Source organism: Nothoprocta perdicaria, unplaced genomic scaffold (genome assembly GCF_003342845.1).
Source record: "Nothoprocta perdicaria isolate Ctin4 unplaced genomic scaffold, notPer1 scaffold_336, whole genome shotgun sequence".
NCBI classification, from domain to species: Eukaryota; Metazoa; Chordata; class Aves; order Tinamiformes; family Tinamidae; genus Nothoprocta; species Nothoprocta perdicaria.
Window position 1 is genome coordinate 239,316 of NW_020455573.1, and position 18,437 is coordinate 257,752.

General features: G+C 49.1%; 1 protein-coding gene across 1 annotated transcript; it reads left to right on the top strand.

The window, feature by feature from the left end:
- The first annotated feature begins 244 nt into the window (after window positions 1-244).
- MAP3K14 (mitogen-activated protein kinase kinase kinase 14) lies at window positions 245-15,198 on the top strand. The gene is made up of 15 exons (XM_026043710.1): window positions 245-512; window positions 1,026-1,095; window positions 2,567-2,777; window positions 2,902-3,510; window positions 4,539-4,676; window positions 6,625-6,754; window positions 7,484-7,615; window positions 8,059-8,163; window positions 8,635-8,798; window positions 9,201-9,351; window positions 9,782-10,135; window positions 10,957-11,063; window positions 12,300-12,444; window positions 13,189-13,289; window positions 14,159-15,198. The coding sequence occupies exons 1-15, from the start codon at window positions 260-262 to the stop codon at window positions 14,321-14,323; spliced, it is 2,835 nt and encodes a 944-aa protein (XP_025899495.1). The 5' UTR covers window positions 245-259; the 3' UTR covers window positions 14,324-15,198.
- Window positions 15,199-18,437: the final 3,239 nt, after the last annotated feature.

An 18,437-nucleotide genomic window follows, 5' to 3' on the forward strand; every position in this document is an offset into this window, starting at 1 on the left:
AATGGTTTAGTACTGAAGATAACACTGATTGTTCATCTCTTCTGTTGTATCAGTCAGGGGTGGTGAGCTGGCAGTCCTGGCTTCTTATTTAGCTTCTTCATCAGAGCTTGGGTAGGACCTTGATTGGGATAAATTATTTTGTAACTGATACCTTCAGCTGCCTTCTTCCTCGTGAAATTGAAGCCACTCCTGCCTGTGAAGCTGTATCATAACCAGTGTTTTTTGTCGTTGTTACTCAGTGCCTCTCTGAACCTGTGAAATGGCAGTGATGGGAATTACATGCCAAGGAGCTCCTGACCCGAACATCAAGCACAAGAAGGAGCTCACAACAACGAAGGGAYTGAACGAGACAGTGAGTGAAAAGCAGAGCAGTGTCTGCAAAGTAGAAGATTCCAAGAAGGTCACCTTTCACAGTCCTTGGAAAATCCTGAATGATGTAATCACCAAAGGAACAGCAAAAGAAGAAACAGAAGGCGGCTCTGCATCGATTTCTATTATTGCCCAGGCAGAATGTGAGTAGCAGGGCGGTTTGCTCTTCATTGAGAAAAAGGCATGTGTAACACGGTGTGCAATTTCGCTCACTTTGAGCTCCTGGAGAGCTGAGCTGAGTTCTATTTGTAATCCCAAGTGGGGTGGAATTGGTGACACATCCCAGTCTCTATTTAGGCAGCTCATGAAATCTCTTAATAATGTGGCAGCATCTACTGAATAAAGCAGAAATAACAGCCATATGGCCATAACAACCAGCTTTGCTGACTACAAATGTGTCCCACCGCATCGTCTATTTTTGATTGACTGCTGAAAGGTGTTAAAAAACAGCTTTTGGGTGAGAAAGAGCTTGTGGCATCAAGGGATCACAGTGCTGGGAAGAAATCTAATGCTGGGGGAGGAAGAACGTGCTGCAGGGACGTGGCGTGACCGTGTGTGGTGATGTTCGCGTCTGGATCGCYGCTTGGGTCAGCAGGGTGCCCGAGGGGCTCCTCAGGCCAGTTCTTACCAACGTGTGTCCTGTTCTCTTCACGCAGGTGAAAATAGCCAAGAGTTCAGCCCTACTTTATCCGAGAGATCCTTCATTGCCCACAGTAAGCGCTACAGGTAGGAGGTCTCTTAATACAAACGCCCAGCGTCGCTGTTCTGTGCACTGACTTGTTTCAAATCGCGCTAGCTCTGTGTACGTGCACCTTTTTGCTCCAGAACTCCTCCTTCTTGAAGAAGCTTTTGCTAAGGATGTGTCTTTTTCCCAAGAATCTTCTTCAAAACCTTTTTGTATGAGGAAGAAATAGAAGTGCACACCGCTCAAAATACCTTGCGTGTATCCAATTACCAATGACTGCTCTTTTGTTAACCCTTGTAATCTGCCTGGGTATCTAGGTTGGTGGGTTTGTTTCAAAACGAAGGCCAAGAGATCTTTTTCATGTGAGGTTCATGGGCCTGAAGTAGAAAGATTCAAGGCGCAATTTTTGGTCTTCTCTAACTGAAATTGGGAAATAGAATAAGATGCTGCCTGGTCTGTGGCAGATTTCAGGTGCTGAATCTGGCCTTGTGAGGTTTGMCATCGCCCACTAAGTTCATAACACTGCCCCATGAAGCAGCTGCAGAGAGGCAGAGTGGGGCAGTTCTTGGGGGATGTGTGTGGCAGGCACAGCAGGGCCCCAGCTCTGCTTGCTGCATCTGGTAAGCGTTGAATGGTGCCCCGAGACAGCAGAGAACCGTGGAGGAGGCTGAGCTGGCTGTGAGCTCTGTCACTGTTCCATAAAGGCAGAGAACTGTTGCAAGGATCAACAGAACAATTACAGTTTCTTCATTTGAAGATGAGTTTTCCTGTTTCCTTTCACAACTATCAAGATTGTATTGAATAACTGCAAGCAAATATTCTTCTTTAGAGATTCATCGGTTTGCATAGGCCCCCACRTATTGTTCTGGCCAGCGCTGCTTTATATACGTATGATTTCCTAAAAAAGGGATTGTAGCATTATAATAATTGAGCTCTACATGCCAGCAGTTTTTGGCTCTTTGAAGCTGTTTAATTTCAGTTCCCTTAGTCACCATTTTCTCTTGGTGCACAGATTAAATATATTCGAATAGAGAAGATGTTTATATTGTAAGTGCTTTTATTATTTTTAACAAAACTTTTAAATAGATTTTATTTATATTTGACATATTTATGCCCTAGAACTCACAGCCATACGTTGTCCCAAAGTGACCTGGAACAGGTCACTGTTCTTTCACTGTCTTTCACTGTCTTTCACTTTTTCACTGCTTTTCACTGTCTGCTCTGCCCTCTAGTCCTGCTGTTCTGTGAAGAATTTGTGAGTGCTGCACAGACAATACTTTGTGTTCTTTTTTTTCTTTCCTCCTCTCCCCTTGTACTTATTGTCTTAAAATGATTCTGCTTTGATGTCAAAAATCTGATTTGTTGCATTTTAGAATGCATTTTCCATTCTTAAAAATCTCCAAAGACAGTATTGCWAATTCTCATTCCTGTTCTGTTGTTAATTGAAAGTATGCTTCTTACCATCAGATTTAAAGGACTTTATGACTTTGTGCTCTTTTATTTTTTCCATAGCCGGTCAGACAGTCTTGATCAAATCCCTAACAATGTGGCCCACGCAACGGAGGGGAAGATGGCGCCGACCTGTTGGAGAGGGAGGCATCGTGGTAAAAACAGAAAGAAACGGCATAAAAAAAGATCCAAGCTGAAAATACAAACAGTAGCTGCTGGCAGACGTGGTCCCAGAACTCCAGAACAGGAAAGCTGCGCCCCAATTCCAGTCCAGGTGCGCGCCGGTTTTACACACTGCGTTTGTATTGTTGGGTCCCCTGCGAGCTGCTACAGTTCTTGACTGAATTTTGGGAGGCTTCACTGAGGTTCCTGCTCAGTTGTCCTGTTTTGTTTTCTAGGAGGATGAAGCACACCAAAGTACTCTCTACAGAAACAATTTTTGGGTTTCAGAACTTGGCAAGGATTTGGCCTATGACCCCCTGCTGTTTGAGAAACCTGGGAAACTTCTGTCCGCTGGCAAAGTCCCTTCACCAAGGAGCCAGTACAAAACAGAACTGCACAAGCTGATCAGCCCTGTTCAGTGCCTTAGTCATGTTTGGAAACGTCACTATCAGAGGGACAGTGTTCCACAGCCTGAAACGCTTCACCCTTTCCCATACAACATAATACCTCCTCATTTCCCACCCCTGGAGAGTCCTCTCCATGCCATGAAACTTAATGCACTGGGAACATACTGCCCTGGTGATTTCAACTATGCAGACAGTGAGCATCGCTTATCTAGCCTAAACTTAGAATGCAGTTTCCCCAGATGTGTCAACCAGTCCATGAAAACCAGTTCGGACAAGATTTCTGTGGAAGAATACTTGGTAGACGCCTTGAAGGGGAGCGTGAGTTTCGGTGAACCGCAGAATTTAGCCAGCCTAGCCAAGACGTGGAGAGGAGGCGGTCTGGACCTGAAGGAACCATCGCAAAAAGCAGAGGACAACGAAGGCGTGCTGCTTAACGAGGTGATCTCCTGACCTTGCCCCTGGTGCAGTGCTAGGCAGAGTTCCTCTTGCCTTTCGGGAGAGAGAATCTGCAGCCGTGTGCTGGCCTCTGTAKCAGGACGGCCGTTTCTGAAGGGTTCTCATGATGTGGCTGGAGCCCGACACTTTACAGAAGGGTATAAAACCCTTTCTSAGAGACTGGAGCTCCAGTTGGTTTAGTCGTTCGCAAAACAAGGATGGCTTGTTCAAAAACCTAAGAGAAGCGGCTCTGTTGGTGGCCAGTCTTCCAAAACGCTTTCTCTGTTTGTGGAAGCATCCAGACCATTCAGGTGGACAGGCTGCATTAGTTGATCGATTATAAGATGGCCTGGATAATTAACACCAACAGTAGAAGGTACCTGTAACCTGTACATCACAGAGGTGCAGAGAGCCTGTCTGCCACCTCTGCCAGTAAACCAAAAATTTACCCCTGTCCCATGGTAAAGGCAGGAGTTTGACCCAGCAGATGCCTGTAAATCTTCCTGATTCATCTCTCCTAACCGCAGCTCTTTTCCAGCCTCCCTAAACTCCTCTTAGAGGACTTTGCAGTTGGTGACAACCCTATCGTATTGTYGTGCAGTTGAGGATGTGACTTACCTGCCTGACACATCTACCCTGAGATCCAAGGCACAGGTCTTCTCCCTCTCCTACCTATAGAAAGGATCTAGCTCCCACGTAGAGATCTACATTTAGTTGGATGGATCTTTTGTTCATAGGATTTCAGTTCATAACAATATCCTCCATGTGAAGGCAGGAGTCTGGACCTCCAAGCTGCCCTTTTTTAGGACATAGGGATGCAGTTATTTAAATCAAGCAGCACGTGCAGAATCTGGCAGATCCTCCCATATCCTCTCACCTCAAACCAGTGACAGAAGCAATTTTGCACTGGGAGAAGCTGTGATACCATTGCACCTTTTCTGAATATTTTATCGTCTCCCTCTCTCTCTAGAGCTTGGCATGTATGTTTTTCTATGCTTGTTTCAACTCATTTTCTGATTTTTGACCCYTAGAAACTAAAGCCAGTGGATTATGAGTACAGAGAAGAGATTCACTGGAAGAAGTGTCACGGTTCTCTGGGCATTGGCTCTTTTGGAGAAGTATACAAAATAGAGGACAAGCAGACAGGATTTCAGTGTGCTGCCAAAAAGGTAATCTAGATGTAGAAGAGTAGAGATTTCCAAAAGATTGTGAGTGCATGCTTAGTTGGTAGGGGTGGGGGAAATGTTCCTGGAGTTTTCTGCTTATATAAATATTCCCATCTTTAAAAATATCCATTATAAATGATGACATTGCAAGTGGTTCTGTGCTGAAGAGTGAGTAAAATAGGGAAAAGATAAGGTGATGAGTAAGAACACAAAAAGGAGAGAGTTTTCTTCTGCTCAGTGAGCATCACAGACAGCACCAGCACTTTGCAATGAGGTGATTCTGCTAGCAGTTCGGCAAGAGGTTGTATTTCTCCAGAAGCTGCCATAATAATCCATTGTTTGCCAAGATGCATCATCGTCATATGATGCGTGATGCATGCGGATATAACTTGAATGAAGGTATTTATTTGTGGGCCGCCACGGGAGGCCTGAGGGGTGAAGGCAGAGTGATAACGCAAGTAGCTGATGAGAATGTGAACTCTTCTGCTTCAACTTCACACTTGAATAGTTTCATCAGCTCCGTCAAACTGATAAGTTTCTCACATTACTTTAATAGAAAACTTTGAAAAGTGTGTGGGAAGTGTTTGTCCTGAACGAAAATGTCATRTGTGAAAATTGGAAGTTGTGATTTTTGTTTTTTTAATTAAAAATATTCGCTTTCTCTCGTTTACATTACTCTCAACCCGATGCATTGCCTAATGGAAAGATGTAAGTAGCAAGACCAAGCCATCTTGTCCATTTTTAAAAAATCATTTCATTCRTGAGCTGCATAGAAAATATTTTTAACATCTAGAAAGTTATTTCTTATCCTGCATCCTCGCATTTTAGATGTAGAGCTTTGGGATAATATGACAATCTTGTTTTCTGACAGTATGAAACTACMCAAGTTAATTATTCACTGTGCCAACACACAGTCTCAGGGGAAATAAATGTGAAAAGTGGGGATTTTCGGCAATAAGAGGTGGATTAGTGCTTAGAGAAAATAGATGTGAGGTTAGGAGAAGCATTAGCCTTTCAAAATGGCAGGTAACTCCAAATTCCTAGAAGATTTCAAGGCCAATTCTGTAGATAAGAAATACATTTTCTCAGATCACACTTTGAACCAGTGAGTCCTAACATGCAAACTGAACACGTAAACCATAATATATTTCATTTACTATCAGCACCTCTCTGGAGTCACTGCTGCCGCCCTCACCAGACGGGGACTACCTGACCTTCTCCCACCCCGCTTAGTGTTGCAAGCACCTGCCCTCCCCATTCTGGAGATCAAAGCAAACCACCTCTAGCTGCATTGCTGACAGTGGAGAAACATGATACAGTCTTTTCCCACCAGCATCATAATGACTCATGTTTTCCTCTGGTCTTTAGCAAATCCTTGTTTTATTTTCTTTGGCCAAACTTAGTGAATAGAGTCTTTCTTGAATCACTTTTTCTGTGCAGCCTGACTAGCACCTAAAAAGGTGATAGTGCAGATCAGTGCCTGGGGTTGTGTTTCACACTGCCTCCTGTTTCAGAGGAGCTGCGTGTTCCCAAGCACTGCTCTGTCCCCGGCSTTCTCCCTTTTGCATCTCATGAAAGCAGAATGCTTAAGTCATCAGAAATGTCCCCTTAACGGAGACACAAGTGACCTTAAAAAAAATTAAAAACTAACCTCTCCCCCAACACCTCAAAAAACAGATACTCTGTACTCCACCATACGCGAGACATATGGGAACCTGGCATCGGTTTTGACTGATGGGCACTTAACTCAGGCTGAGGATTAATGTCTCCCTTCTTCCTTGCTCCGCCTGAGTGTTCCCACTTACTGCTGTACGTGTTTATCGGTGGCAGTGGAGGTGATCTGGGGGCCTCTGACACTAGATGGAGCAGGACGCTGAGCTCAGTGCCAGCGCGGGACACCTTCGTGAGAAGTTGTCTCCGTTCACTCAGTGCCGCTTCTTTGTTTCTCCAGGTGCAAGTTGAACACTTCCGTGCAGAGGAGTTGACAACGTGTGCTGCAATAACGAGTCCTAAAGTTGTCCCCTTGTACGGAGCAGTGAAGGAAGGGCCTTGGGTGACAATCTTCATGAAGCTCATGGAGGGTGAGAAAGGAGAATCCCAGTGGAAGCGCCATTGTAGTTGTCAAATGCAATGGACCTTGATCTCCTCTCCCTCTTGCCCCAGTTTTAAATCTTTTAACCCGTTGGTGTATCCAGACTGTTCCTAGCGTTAATTCCTGAGTGGGTTGGCGTAGGTATGTATTGCACCCACTGCTGTTTAGACGTGATCATTTCTGAGAGGAGCCATTTCTCCCCTTTCCCCTCTCCCCCGCTGAAGATAAATATCTCTTGGTCACCAGCTAAAAGTACYCTACGTATAGGGGTGTATTTACATGGTACCTATAAAGCACGTTGTACTGTGGCAGGGAGTGCAGTGTAAGCAAACCTAGAAACATCCGTTGCCTGAGGCATTTTTCCCCCAAGCAGGACCATGGAAAGCAGAGCCTTGGAAGGGTCAGCTGAGTACTGTCTAGAAGTGCTTCATCTGATCACAGGGAAGTTGCTTCTGATACTAAGCAAAACTCTTAAACTTTTGCTAAGCAAAAGGCTGCCTGAAAGCGTCTGGTTTCCATGTATAATCCCAAAAGGTTTGGGATTATARAGAGGGAACAGACCCATGCATGGAAGATAAAGACTGCCAGACCTGGCAGTTCTTGTTGCTCTTTTGAACAGAATGAAAACTGTTGATGTTGCTGAGAAGTATTTAACAGACAGGCTGACATGAAGTGTCTGGATTTTCTTCTGACGTGAGCGCTGTGCATTTTCTTCTAGGTGGCTCGCTGGGCCAGCTGATTAAACAGAGCGGCTGCCTGCCAGAGGACAGAGCTCTTAGTTACCTGGGCCAGGCTTTAGAGGGCTTGGAGTATCTTCATGCTCAAAACATTCTTCATGGTGATGTAAAAGGTAGAATGCTACTTAACGTATATTGTTATTTCTTTCCTTTGTCTTAAAAAGGAACGAACTGCTTGGTGATAAAGAGTTAGGTAGTGGCTGAAAGGTTTTAGTAGGTAATCTGCTCTGCAATTCAGATTGAGCTTAATTTTATTTTAAAGAGATGGCCATATAATATTTGTCAGCTCATTCTCTCTGTCGTCCAGTGGGCCTGACAGGCTGTTTGCCCAGTGTACCCTCTCCCTTGGGACAGAGGAATCCCTGGAGCAGAGAACTGGTAGTGCACAAGTCAAGATAGTTCTAGCTGGATAGGTGCTGAAGCCAGTCGTGCTCGATGAGATTATTGGATCTTAGTGTGCACTCAGCAAAGACCGTAGCTCTATGGGCTTGGGATGTTTTTTTTCCTTATGAGTGACTACAATAATAGGACTCTAATTTAAAACCTCTTTTCGAAGCGGACAATGTGCTCTTATCTGATGATGGAAGCAGGGCTCTTCTCTGCGACTTCGGACACTCTGCTCACCTTCACCCAGACAGCTTGGGAAAGTGCCTGGTCTCGGGTAAGTTTGCTAAAGAATTGCTGTCTGTTCTTTTTGCTTCTGTTCCTCTCGAACATTTCTGCCTGGCTAATTTGCAGGCAATTGTGTTTCCAGACGTACGTTGCTCGTAGTGTTGCCCTCATTGATGTATCCCACTGCCAGCCAGGATTCATTTAGGATTGGAACTTGGTCGTTATCTCTGTCCAGAAGGCGGCTGTTTTCTGTAAAACCCTGTCAGCAATGCTGTAGTCAGTGTTTTGTCCCTGCAAGAGGTCACATCCACACTTCTGGGATGAGAATGACTTGGAGATGTGGCCTCTGGACAGCTGAGAGGAGCATGGGATGCTACTTTTTGTGTTAAGGTGGCTTTTATGTCACTTTTTCAGAAAAAAAAAACAATTAGGCTTATTAGCAGTTACAGTGGAACAGTTCTCTCTTCTGTTCTGAACAGAAGTTCAGTGATTATCTTTTGATTTGCCATCGGGATTTTAGGGAACTACGTGCCTGGCACAGAGACTCACATGGCTCCAGAGGTGGTGATGGGGAAGCGCTGCGACTCCAAGGTGGATGTCTGGAGCAGCTGCTGTATGATGCTGCACATGCTCAACGGGTGCCACCCGTGGACCCAATATTACAATCACCCCCTCTGTCTAAAGGTAAGTGACCCAAAATAGCTCCAGTGCAAGGGACTTAAGCTGGGAAAACCTAATTTTACCAGCGAGACAGTCACTTCAGGAAGGCTGTCTGAGAACCAGATGGGCATCCAAGATGGCACAAATCTTGCTTTGGGAGCTGATCATTTCTGATTCCCCTTGAAGTGCCATGGGTTATGATACTAGGGCTTTTTTTCCCTCCTCCTTTATCCTGCTCATGACTTGAGTGTGACTTCGTAGCCATTTAGTAATAAAATTACTACTCAGGTCTTTGATTCTGTACCTCAGAGATGTCTCATTTAATGCCATAATTTCAGTTGGAAACTCTCAGGATGGGAAGAACCTTTCTGAAAACAAACAAGGCCTCTCTGCTCTAACCTCTTTCACTTCCTGTTTGTTACCCAGATAGCAAAGGAGCCACCTCCTCTGAGGGAAATTCCGCCTTCCTGCAACCCTCTCACTGCGGAGATTATTAAAATGGGCCTGGAGAAAGAGCCTGTTCAAAGAGCATCTGCGTCTGAACTGAAAACTAAGACCACGGTTGCACTTGAAGAAGGTAAAAGTGTCCTACCTTTAAAGCTGCTCCCGCACCCAGGTAAAGCAGGCAGTCACCAGCTGAATAGTCCTGTGGAGGATATCAGTGTGTCTGAGGTGTGACCATGGCCTGGGCTCGTGTTGAGTTGAAATGTCTTCTGCATCTGTTGAGCTGAAGTCTTGAATTCAGCAAAACTGGAAGAAAAGAGAAAAGTTTATTTGATCCTTGACTGTAGCTCATGTTTGTGGTCAAAGCCTTCCCTCTGTCACTCTTCAAATTTATTTCAACATAATTCTGTGTAGCAAGAACTTACAGACAAGGTCTGCTCTTCTTTTGATGACCTGTGTTTTACAGTAAGGTGCAACTCAGAAACTCACATTTACTGCCAAAAATGACTTTTGCTTTTTCTTTTTTCTCTATGCTAACGCTTGTCTCCTTTCTGTTATTGCAGTGGGAGGCGTGACAAGCCCCTGGAAAGGTGAATACAGAGAGCCCAGACATCTGCCTTTAAACAAAGAAAATAATCAACAAGCCTCCCTGTCCCCCAGAGTSAGCCCAGTTTCTGAGACTGGTTCCGACCCAAAACTATCAGGGAAAGTTTCTTGTGCGAGACCAGATGTCCCACCCCCATCTCTGGAGCGAACAGAGGAGGTCGAGGGAACCCCTTGGAACCTGTGCAAGGAGTTACCGGGGATCTGGGATCCTGCACCTCTCTCTTCTTTGGCTCCTCTGCCCCTGAAGAGCTGCAGTCATGCAGAGAAAGTAACAACCATCTCAGAACAAGAGCTTCAGCAGCTAGAAATAGGTGAGCAAGATGGAAAAGGAATTCAGCTTTTCAGTTGGAAATATCATAAAAATGCAATGCGTTTCATTTGCTTTCCTGACAGTTATTTMTCTAGATTGTAACAGAGATAAGTCTTTCAGATGGGAGACATCAAACAAAGCAGCTAAGTTGACCTCAGTCTGCAAATGTTTTGTTGTGGGCTTTGGAAAACCCATATCCACCTACCAAGGAATTGGGTTAGCAGCAGCTATAAAAGCTCAGTGTGAAAATGAGTAAAGTTCCAGCTCAGTTTGGCTGCCAGAGAACACCTCAAACTTTCATTTCCTTATCCCATMTTTTCTTGTCTTCACAAATAAATAGGAAAAAGTTGTCTTGAAGTGCAACAATTCCTACAGAATTGAGGAATGATTACCTGCATTTTAGGGGTGGCTGGGCTCTTTGTCAGGTCTGTATATTCTCAGTGCAAGTTACTGCTGGAGTTGAAGAGTTAAGTTTATCTTTTCCTGGATATGATGCAGTTGGATCTAGAGTGAAGACTGATGGGTGGCGTAATAGGCAAGAAACAGGAACTTCTGGGTGCTCATGCTATCCTGGCTCTGAGTTGCTGCATGTCATTGCACAAATTCTGTCGCTTTGGGCTCCATTTCCCTATTTTCACAATGTCAACAATAGCCTCTACTTCCCAGGAATGGTGTGTCAGGTATTTTACAGACACTAATGTCAGCGTAGATGGGATAATGCTGAGAAACCTTTGGGTATTACTTGCAGTAAACTGCCTTTASAGCAGGAAGTATGAAAGGAATCACTGCAAAATGTCTCTCTTGTCTCCCTTTTGCTTGCAGAACTGTTCCTGAACAGCCTGTCACAGCCTTACTCGCTGGAGGAGCAAGAACAAATGCTTTCGTGCCTCAGTATCGACAGCCCTTTTGTGTCGGATGCCAGTGAGAAGGTGAATAAATGGGCACTACTGTTGTTCTTGTGGGTTTGCAGGGTGGCAGGGGAACCRCCTCCGGGACGCTGGCAGCTCCAGTCCTTGGACGTCTGGAGCTTCTCAGATCTGCCGTTGCTTTCTGGTGCCCGGATTGCTGGAGAGCGCCGGGGAAGGAGTTTGTTGTTCCAGAGCAAGAGGATATTTAGGATTTTAGTTGTTCTTTAGTTTGACATCTGACATGGATCCACTTCCAGTTGCTCTCGTGCGCTGTGTTCTCACAGTAGACATCRAGCTTGTGGATCTGAGAACCTCAGGGCCTTGCCCGTGTCCGTGCAGGACCAAGGAGCAGCAAGATGAGCTGTGGGCGCGGGATCCGCGCTGAGCGGCACCCAGACCTGGGGCCCGTGTAACCCGGGAGCCTCTCCCTGCCAGTGGCCACTTAAGGAAGGGGCAGAAAACACTGACCCTCCTCTTGGACACCCTCTGCCAGCCTATGGATCTGTCCTCCATGAGCTCATTTTTAAATCTTTCATACTTAGGACCTAGCAGTGCGTTTCTTCCATAGTAAGTTTAACTAATTATTTTGTTTGTCTTAGCCATGGTGTTTATAAGCTAGAGAATATCCCTGAGAAATAGCAAATGGGCCGTGTTGAACGAGAGAAGCCTGTAATTTCATTATAAATCCCTCAGCCAGTGTTCTTGAAGTCTCAGGGTGCTGAATTATGTGACCTGTCACCTGTGAGGGTCATTTAGTACTGTGATCATCTTCTCCTGTTCCCGTTTCTCTTCTCAGCCCTGTGGCGGGTGCTTTAGGCTTTCCCAACTAGTACAGCAGCTTCGAGACCCTGGTTGTATGTGCAGATTTAATGAGAGGGTTTTGCCCTTTYTATTGTTGTTGTTTGGTTTTGTTTGGTTTTGTTTTCCCTTTGTGTTTTATTTGTCACTTACTGACATTAGACTTTTTTCTGCTGCTTTATTCTGCCACTCAGTATGACGAACCCCCACCTTCCTCCCCCCTTCAACTCTTCAGTCAGCTCCTGATTTGACTGTTGTAAATAGCTTTGTACATCTGCAAACTGTTGCATTATTATTCGTCCCCTTTTATAGATGGCAGGTAAATGCTGAATAATTTAAATCCCCRTCTATATCCCTGTGGATTTCTACTGTTTTCTTCCTGGGGTCAGTCCCATTTATTATCTCCTGGAAGTCCATTTTCTTTAGGAGCCTTTGGCAAATTTGTTCTTACTTCTGCAGAACTCCCTGAAGGCTTCTCAAAGCTTGAGGGACACCATGAGCTCTGGGATTCATTCCTGGAACAGCCAGACAGACGGACAGAGTTTCAGTTGGAACAACCTGCTGAATCGCAGCCGGCACACGGACACTCCCAGCTATTTCAATGGTGAGTCTGCATTTCAAAGCAGTGAATTAATGGTCAGCCCCCCATCCCCTCAAGAAAAGGAGGGTCTGGAATATGGGTCTTGGAGTTCTTCCTCCCCTTCAGTTACTTTGTCAGATATAGACCCTGCTAAAAGCACTTGGGCTGTCAAGATGCCAAGTCTGCCCAGTTGTACATGGGTGGAAGGCACTCAAGCCCGTATAATGTAGTGAGAGAAGAACCTCCTGAATCCAGAATGATGCAGCTTTATGCCTTGCCTGGTGCACAAATATATCCTTTACAACGATAAGCTTCTGCAGAGTAGTCTTACGGGCAGGTTTTGCTAATCAGTATGTCTCTTCAGCTGCTTCCTCACCAAATCCAGCTCTTTGTGAGTTGTTGTTGTCTTTAGCAAGCCTCCATGCTCAGCTAAGGAATACATGCATAAAATGCTTGCAAAAAAAAAAAAAACAAAAAAACCCCAAAACAACTCTTCTGATGCCTGTATCTTGATAGCAATTTTTTCCGTGCTGGACTGTGAATTAGTTCCTCACCAAATCCAGCTCTTTGTGAGTTGTTGTTGTCTTTAGCAAGCCTCCATGCTCAGCTAAGGAATACATGCATAAAATGCTTGCAAAAAAAAAAAAAAAAAAAGAACCCCAAAACAACTCTTCTGATGCCTGTATCTTGATAGCAATTTTTTCCGTGCTGGACTGTGAATTAGTTCTGCTTACAGCAGAAATTAATGACTTCTCCGGCACATTTCAGGAGTGAGAATCCAGATTCAGTTGCTAAGTGGAGAAAATCTACACATCAGGGATTTCCACAGGACGAAGGTGGGAGACATCGCCACCGGGATAAGCAGCCAGGTGAGGCACAGAGCTGAGCACTGCTTGACTATTGCACTTGGGGTCTGGGAAGAAATTTCTCCTGCAATGCAGCCTCACAGTGTCTTAAAACYAGTGATCGATTCCATTCAGAGACACTAACAGCGCATTCAGTACCTGGATTTCAGTGCTGTTGTCATGGGTGTAGGGCCAGAAAGCATTTCTGAATCATGAGCCGGTGCCTTTTGTCATAGGGACCATAGCTGTTGCTCAAAAACCCTTTTCTCTGACGAGAGAGAGAGATTCTTTCCCTTATCCCTAAAGAAAAGCAAATAATGATATGGCTTTTCCTCTAAAGCAGTTACATCAGCAAAAGAAAGGTGTTTGTTTGGGCTGTGGTGCCGCTGTCTCCTAAGGTTGGGTAGATGTTGGCCGACTCCAGGGGACGTCACTGTGGGCCTTCTGGGCAGTTCCTCAGAGCCTGCCAGTGCTTTGGCACCAAGACTAAGGCAGGTGGAAAACGCAGAGATCCTCACAAAGAGGTCGCAGAAGCCCAGAATGTGTCTTGTTGCTGTTGCTTCTCTTTGGCAAACGTCCYTCTCCTGGAGGTCACGAAGCAAACTCTCACTAGCCCACAAAGGAGTCCACAGTGCCCAAASGCAGCAGTGCAGCCGATGAACCACCGGCGATGGCCAAACCAAACCCTGGTTCAGCAGTGGAGGGATGTGAGTCCAGGTCCCGAGATATTTTTTTCTCAGGGAAAGCCGGTGCGTTTGATGAGCACAAGCTCCTCTCTCCCAGAGCTTCTTGTGGCTTGGGAGCTATTTGCCAGTCACGCTCTTTGCTAGTGGATGTTCTGCTAGGTGCTGAGGGACACCTCAAGAGTCACTCGGCTCTGTTCTCCTTCACAGATACCAGTGCCTGCCTTCAGCCTGGTGACCAAGGAAGGCTGCCCGGTCCACTATGACATGGAGGTGCCCGACTCCGGGATCGAGCTGCAGTGCACGCTCGCCCCCGACTGCGGCCTCAGCTGGACGTGGAGAGTCAAACACGGGCAACTGGAGAACAGGCCGTGAAGTTACTGCTGCTTCGGAGGTTTTCACCTGTGGAAATASGGAATTGCAAAAGCTTCCGAGCGCCTCTGCCATCAAGCACCACGTGCGGGTGCTGGTGTTTTGTGCTGAAGTAGGATAGCGGTTCAGCAGCTCACTGCTCTAGGGCCTCACTTCTTGTCGTCTGTCCTGATCTGGTTCCAAGAGACGTCCTGAGCACCGATGTTCCCCGGAACAGTGGGAATGGTTTGGTTGCGGCTGAGTGTTAGATTGAGCTTGAAAACAGCAGGTCGAAGTCCCTGCTTTGCAGAGGACTGTGGCTGTGCTTTCCAGGAGAGCACAGGGGCTGGACGGGGACACTTGCTGCTCGGCCTCTGAGGTGAAGGCAGTAGCGAGTGGCCTCGCTAGGAGAAGGTCGAGAATCCTGAGCGCAGCTGTTTGTGCCGAGGGCGGCTGCCGACTTCCTCGCTGGAGGAAAAGCCAAGTGCTCTGTAGGCTTTGGCAGCAGCATCTCTACCTGCCGCCTTTTGCATGGGRAAAGTTGAAAGCAGTAACGAGCCGGGTTCTGGGTTTCACCTCCCACCCTTCCCCGCAGATGCTTCCGTCTCGCATCAGAAGAGACCTTGGTTCCCAGAAAGAGCTTTGCTTGCAGCCTCGGTCTTCATGTCCCCTCCCCGCCTCGGGAGCTGCCGCCTCCCTCGCTGGTGCTGGTGCCGACAGAGGGAGCAGAACTCTCCAGGAGGCTGAGCGGCGTGAGGCTCAAGTAGGAAGGTTGTAATCAGTGGTGGAACGGTTAGAGCAGGAGGGCTGTGCCGATTCCTTCCTGTTTGCAGCACTCCTGCTGCCTGGCTGCGGCTTTGCTCCGGCCGTCCACCCAGCTCCCCCTGCAGGGAGAAGGATCAGGAGCTCTCACGTTTAGACAAGGTCTGAATTTTGCTGCTGCATTAAAAAGGAATATCCGGAAAAGAACCRTCATTCCCAGCTCTCTGCGGGAGCTGGGTGCCCGGCAGGTGCCCGGCTCCGCGCGGGGCGGTAGCCGGGCCCATGCTCCCCAGGCCTTGGCACGGCCCCCTCTGCGGCCCGGCCTGCTCGGGGCGCTGCCCGCACGGCCGCCTCAGCACTGCTGAGTTCTACCCATTTGAGCACTGCTCTGTGCCGCTTTGGCACGTGCTGAGTTTGCACGTCCAGGCAGGCGAGTGTTGCTGGCCCTCCTGTAGCCCAGGAGAAGAGCGGAGGAGGCCGGAGCTCTGAGCGTGCGCGCGCAGGGCTGCGGTGGCTCCTGTGCGCTGGGGCTCGCTGTGYCCGTCACTGCCGGTGCAGCAGCCACCGGGCACGCGTGGCTCCCCCAAGCAGGGAGAGCCTCCCGCGAGCGAGGCAGGCCCTGCTGCATCCGCGCTGCTCTCGGGGCACGGGGAGGCAGGAGTGTCTGCGGGTTCCAGGAGTGAAGTTCAGCTATGAAATAGTTGGAAAAAAACGTACTTTGGGCCTCCTGTTTTGAGTGGAGGACTGGAGTTTTGTTGAGCGCCCGATGTCCTTTCCCTCTGGTCTCCAGAACATTGGCTCTTTCCTGCCATCCTCGGCGGTGGCACCAGCACACTGAAGCTGACGTGCAAGAGGAGAGAGGAGCCCGTGAAGGGACCTGTCGCCACTGTGTAGTTTTTATAGCACTTTTTGTTCTAAAGCACTTAAGAGGTTGTCCGAAACGGGCACTGATGCCAGCTGAAATGCAGCCACGTGGAGGGTCCTGTTCGTGAAGGGTCGCCACGTTGCCCGCATGTCCTGCGGGAGCGGGGTGAGGCGCTGGGAAGGTTGGCACAGGCACCTTTCCTGGGATCAGGCACTTCCCACGCCTTGCACCTTCCTCAGCTTCCTCTGAGGATGAGGAAGAGGAGAACTGCTGGGTGGTTCTCAAGAAAACAGTGATGAAAGAGGAGTCCCTTAGTGCCGCACGGCCACGGCTCGCAGCCGGCCCGGCGCTGGCTCCCGCGTGGCCCAGCCGCCCCGGTGCCCGCCCCGGTGCCCGCGCGCCGCCCGCGCAACGGGGCCCACGCTCCCTGTAGCATTAACGCTGCTCTCCGCCACCGTGCGCACTCACCAAGGGTGGCTGCAGCCTCGTGGGCCCCCGCGGGCCCCGCGGCGGCTGCACGGAGACCGTTTTGTCCTCACGCCAGCATTAGCCGGTATCGCCATCCTGTTTGTTTTGTCAAAAAAAAAGAAACCCCTGTTTTGCCACCCTTTCCAATGGGAAAGCRAGGCGGCAAATTCCCAGCTCCTGCGGTGGGGGGTGAATGGGCTGCGGTGGCAGCTGCCCCTGCTGGGGGGAAAGATGCTTCAACTGCCACCACAAACCGCTGGAGCTCTGTATCCCTAACTGTGGTTCTGCTCCCGCACGCAGCCCCAGGGTTTTAATGTCTTCTTTCCATCTCTCAGCTTGGGATCTCCTTGGCTCCTTCCTGTTGCCAGGACAATTTTCCTGTTAATTTGGCTGGTCGTTTTTTGCTGTGATGGGCAGGAAAAAAAACCCTCCAGGTACAGGCTGGCTGTGCAACAGGGCCAGGAGAGAAAGTCAGGGAAGCTTTTTGTTATTCACCTGAAAATTTAGTTGAAACTGTGCGAATAGCATAATTATTCTTCAGGACAGAACCACAATTCAGAAAAGGGAGGATCAATAGCAGCAATAGTGAGCGGAGTGCTGGCTCCTTCCRGAAGTGTTTGGGGAAATGACCTTGCTGTTGGCAAAGCAGGACGGAGCTGATGATGGTTTTGGGGTGAGCAGAGCTGGTGCTGGGAGGCAGCAGAGTGACTCGCTGGTGTTGAATGAACGAATGACACTTTATAAAGCTGTGATTTCTTGGAMTTAACATTTCAACTTGTGTTTTCACGGGGGGGAAAAAATGGAGAAAAAAAAATAGAAAAGTTTCTTCATTCTTGTCGCCGCTTGTTTGACTCCTTGTCCCGAAGAACGCAGGATGCGGCCAGACCGAAGCCTTTTCCCTGAGGTCCCGGAGCCTCTGGGGGCTCCCGCGGGCAGCAGGAGGCCCTGGGAGTGCGGAGGAGACGGCGGCCGCGAGCGCAGGGTGCAGCATTGGGGTGCGTTGGCCTCCCCAGCACCCCAGCACCCATGCCGCCCTGCGCCCCTGCCCGCCGGGGCTGGCGGAGCCCCGCGCTCGTGCGGCGCACGGAGCGGCACTGCTCTTCTCCCCCAGCCCGTGACCGACATGCGCAGGGGTCGGGGCGCCCACCAGCTCCCCGGAAACCCCTGTGGGGAGAAGCGGGGCCCGGGAGGAGCCGCCGCTCCTGCCCTTTCCCTCCTTCGGGCTGCTGTGCCGGAGCGGCGGGTTGAGCATCCCTGAGGGCGCCCGAGCACCAGCCGCGCTCGTGGGCAGCGTGGGCACCACGGGCTCTCCCCGCATCACTGTTTGAATGAGCATTGGCCCCACGCGCTGCTAAAGGGCTGCTCGCCCTGGCGGCAGCTCCTGATCCAGGGGAAGAGCCCGAGAGGCCCCAGYGCCCCGGGCCCGCTCGCAGCATCGCCAGCCTCACCCCTTCCCACGGAGCAGCCCTTTATCCTGGCAGTTGGTTTATTATCAGCTCTGCTGTAGATTAAACAGGCCCTCTGTATATAAAAATACTGTGTACAAAGTAGCAGGTAATGTTTTACATTTCTGGCTTAAAGGCATTTATAACTTACACGTTCATTTCCCTCCCCTCCCCGCGGAGCTTGCGGATGGGCTACGGAGCCGGCGGCGTCGAGCGTCTTAATTACAGCGCGAAGCGATGGCTGCTCCGGCCTCGGAGCTGGGCCCGGGGCGGGAGGCCGAGGAGGYGCCGCTGCCGCCCGCGCGGCCGTTCCCGTGCGCCGGGGCCTGCTCCCGACGAGGCGAAGCCGCAGCGGGAGCTCCCACCGCGGCCCGGCCCTGCGGAGCCTCCCATTCCCTGCTCCAGGTGGGAGCCGGCTGAGACCTGGCCTAACTCACAGGGGCCAGTCCCTGCTGTCCTGCCTAGCACAGGGAGAGGCTTGAGGAAGACATTAAAAAACCCAAGTGGGGGCTGAGCCCCCATGGCAGCGCCGGGCAGGGCCACGGGCTGGGCAGGCAGGATGGGCAGCACCGAGGGGCGCGCGGGCAGGGCCGGGGGC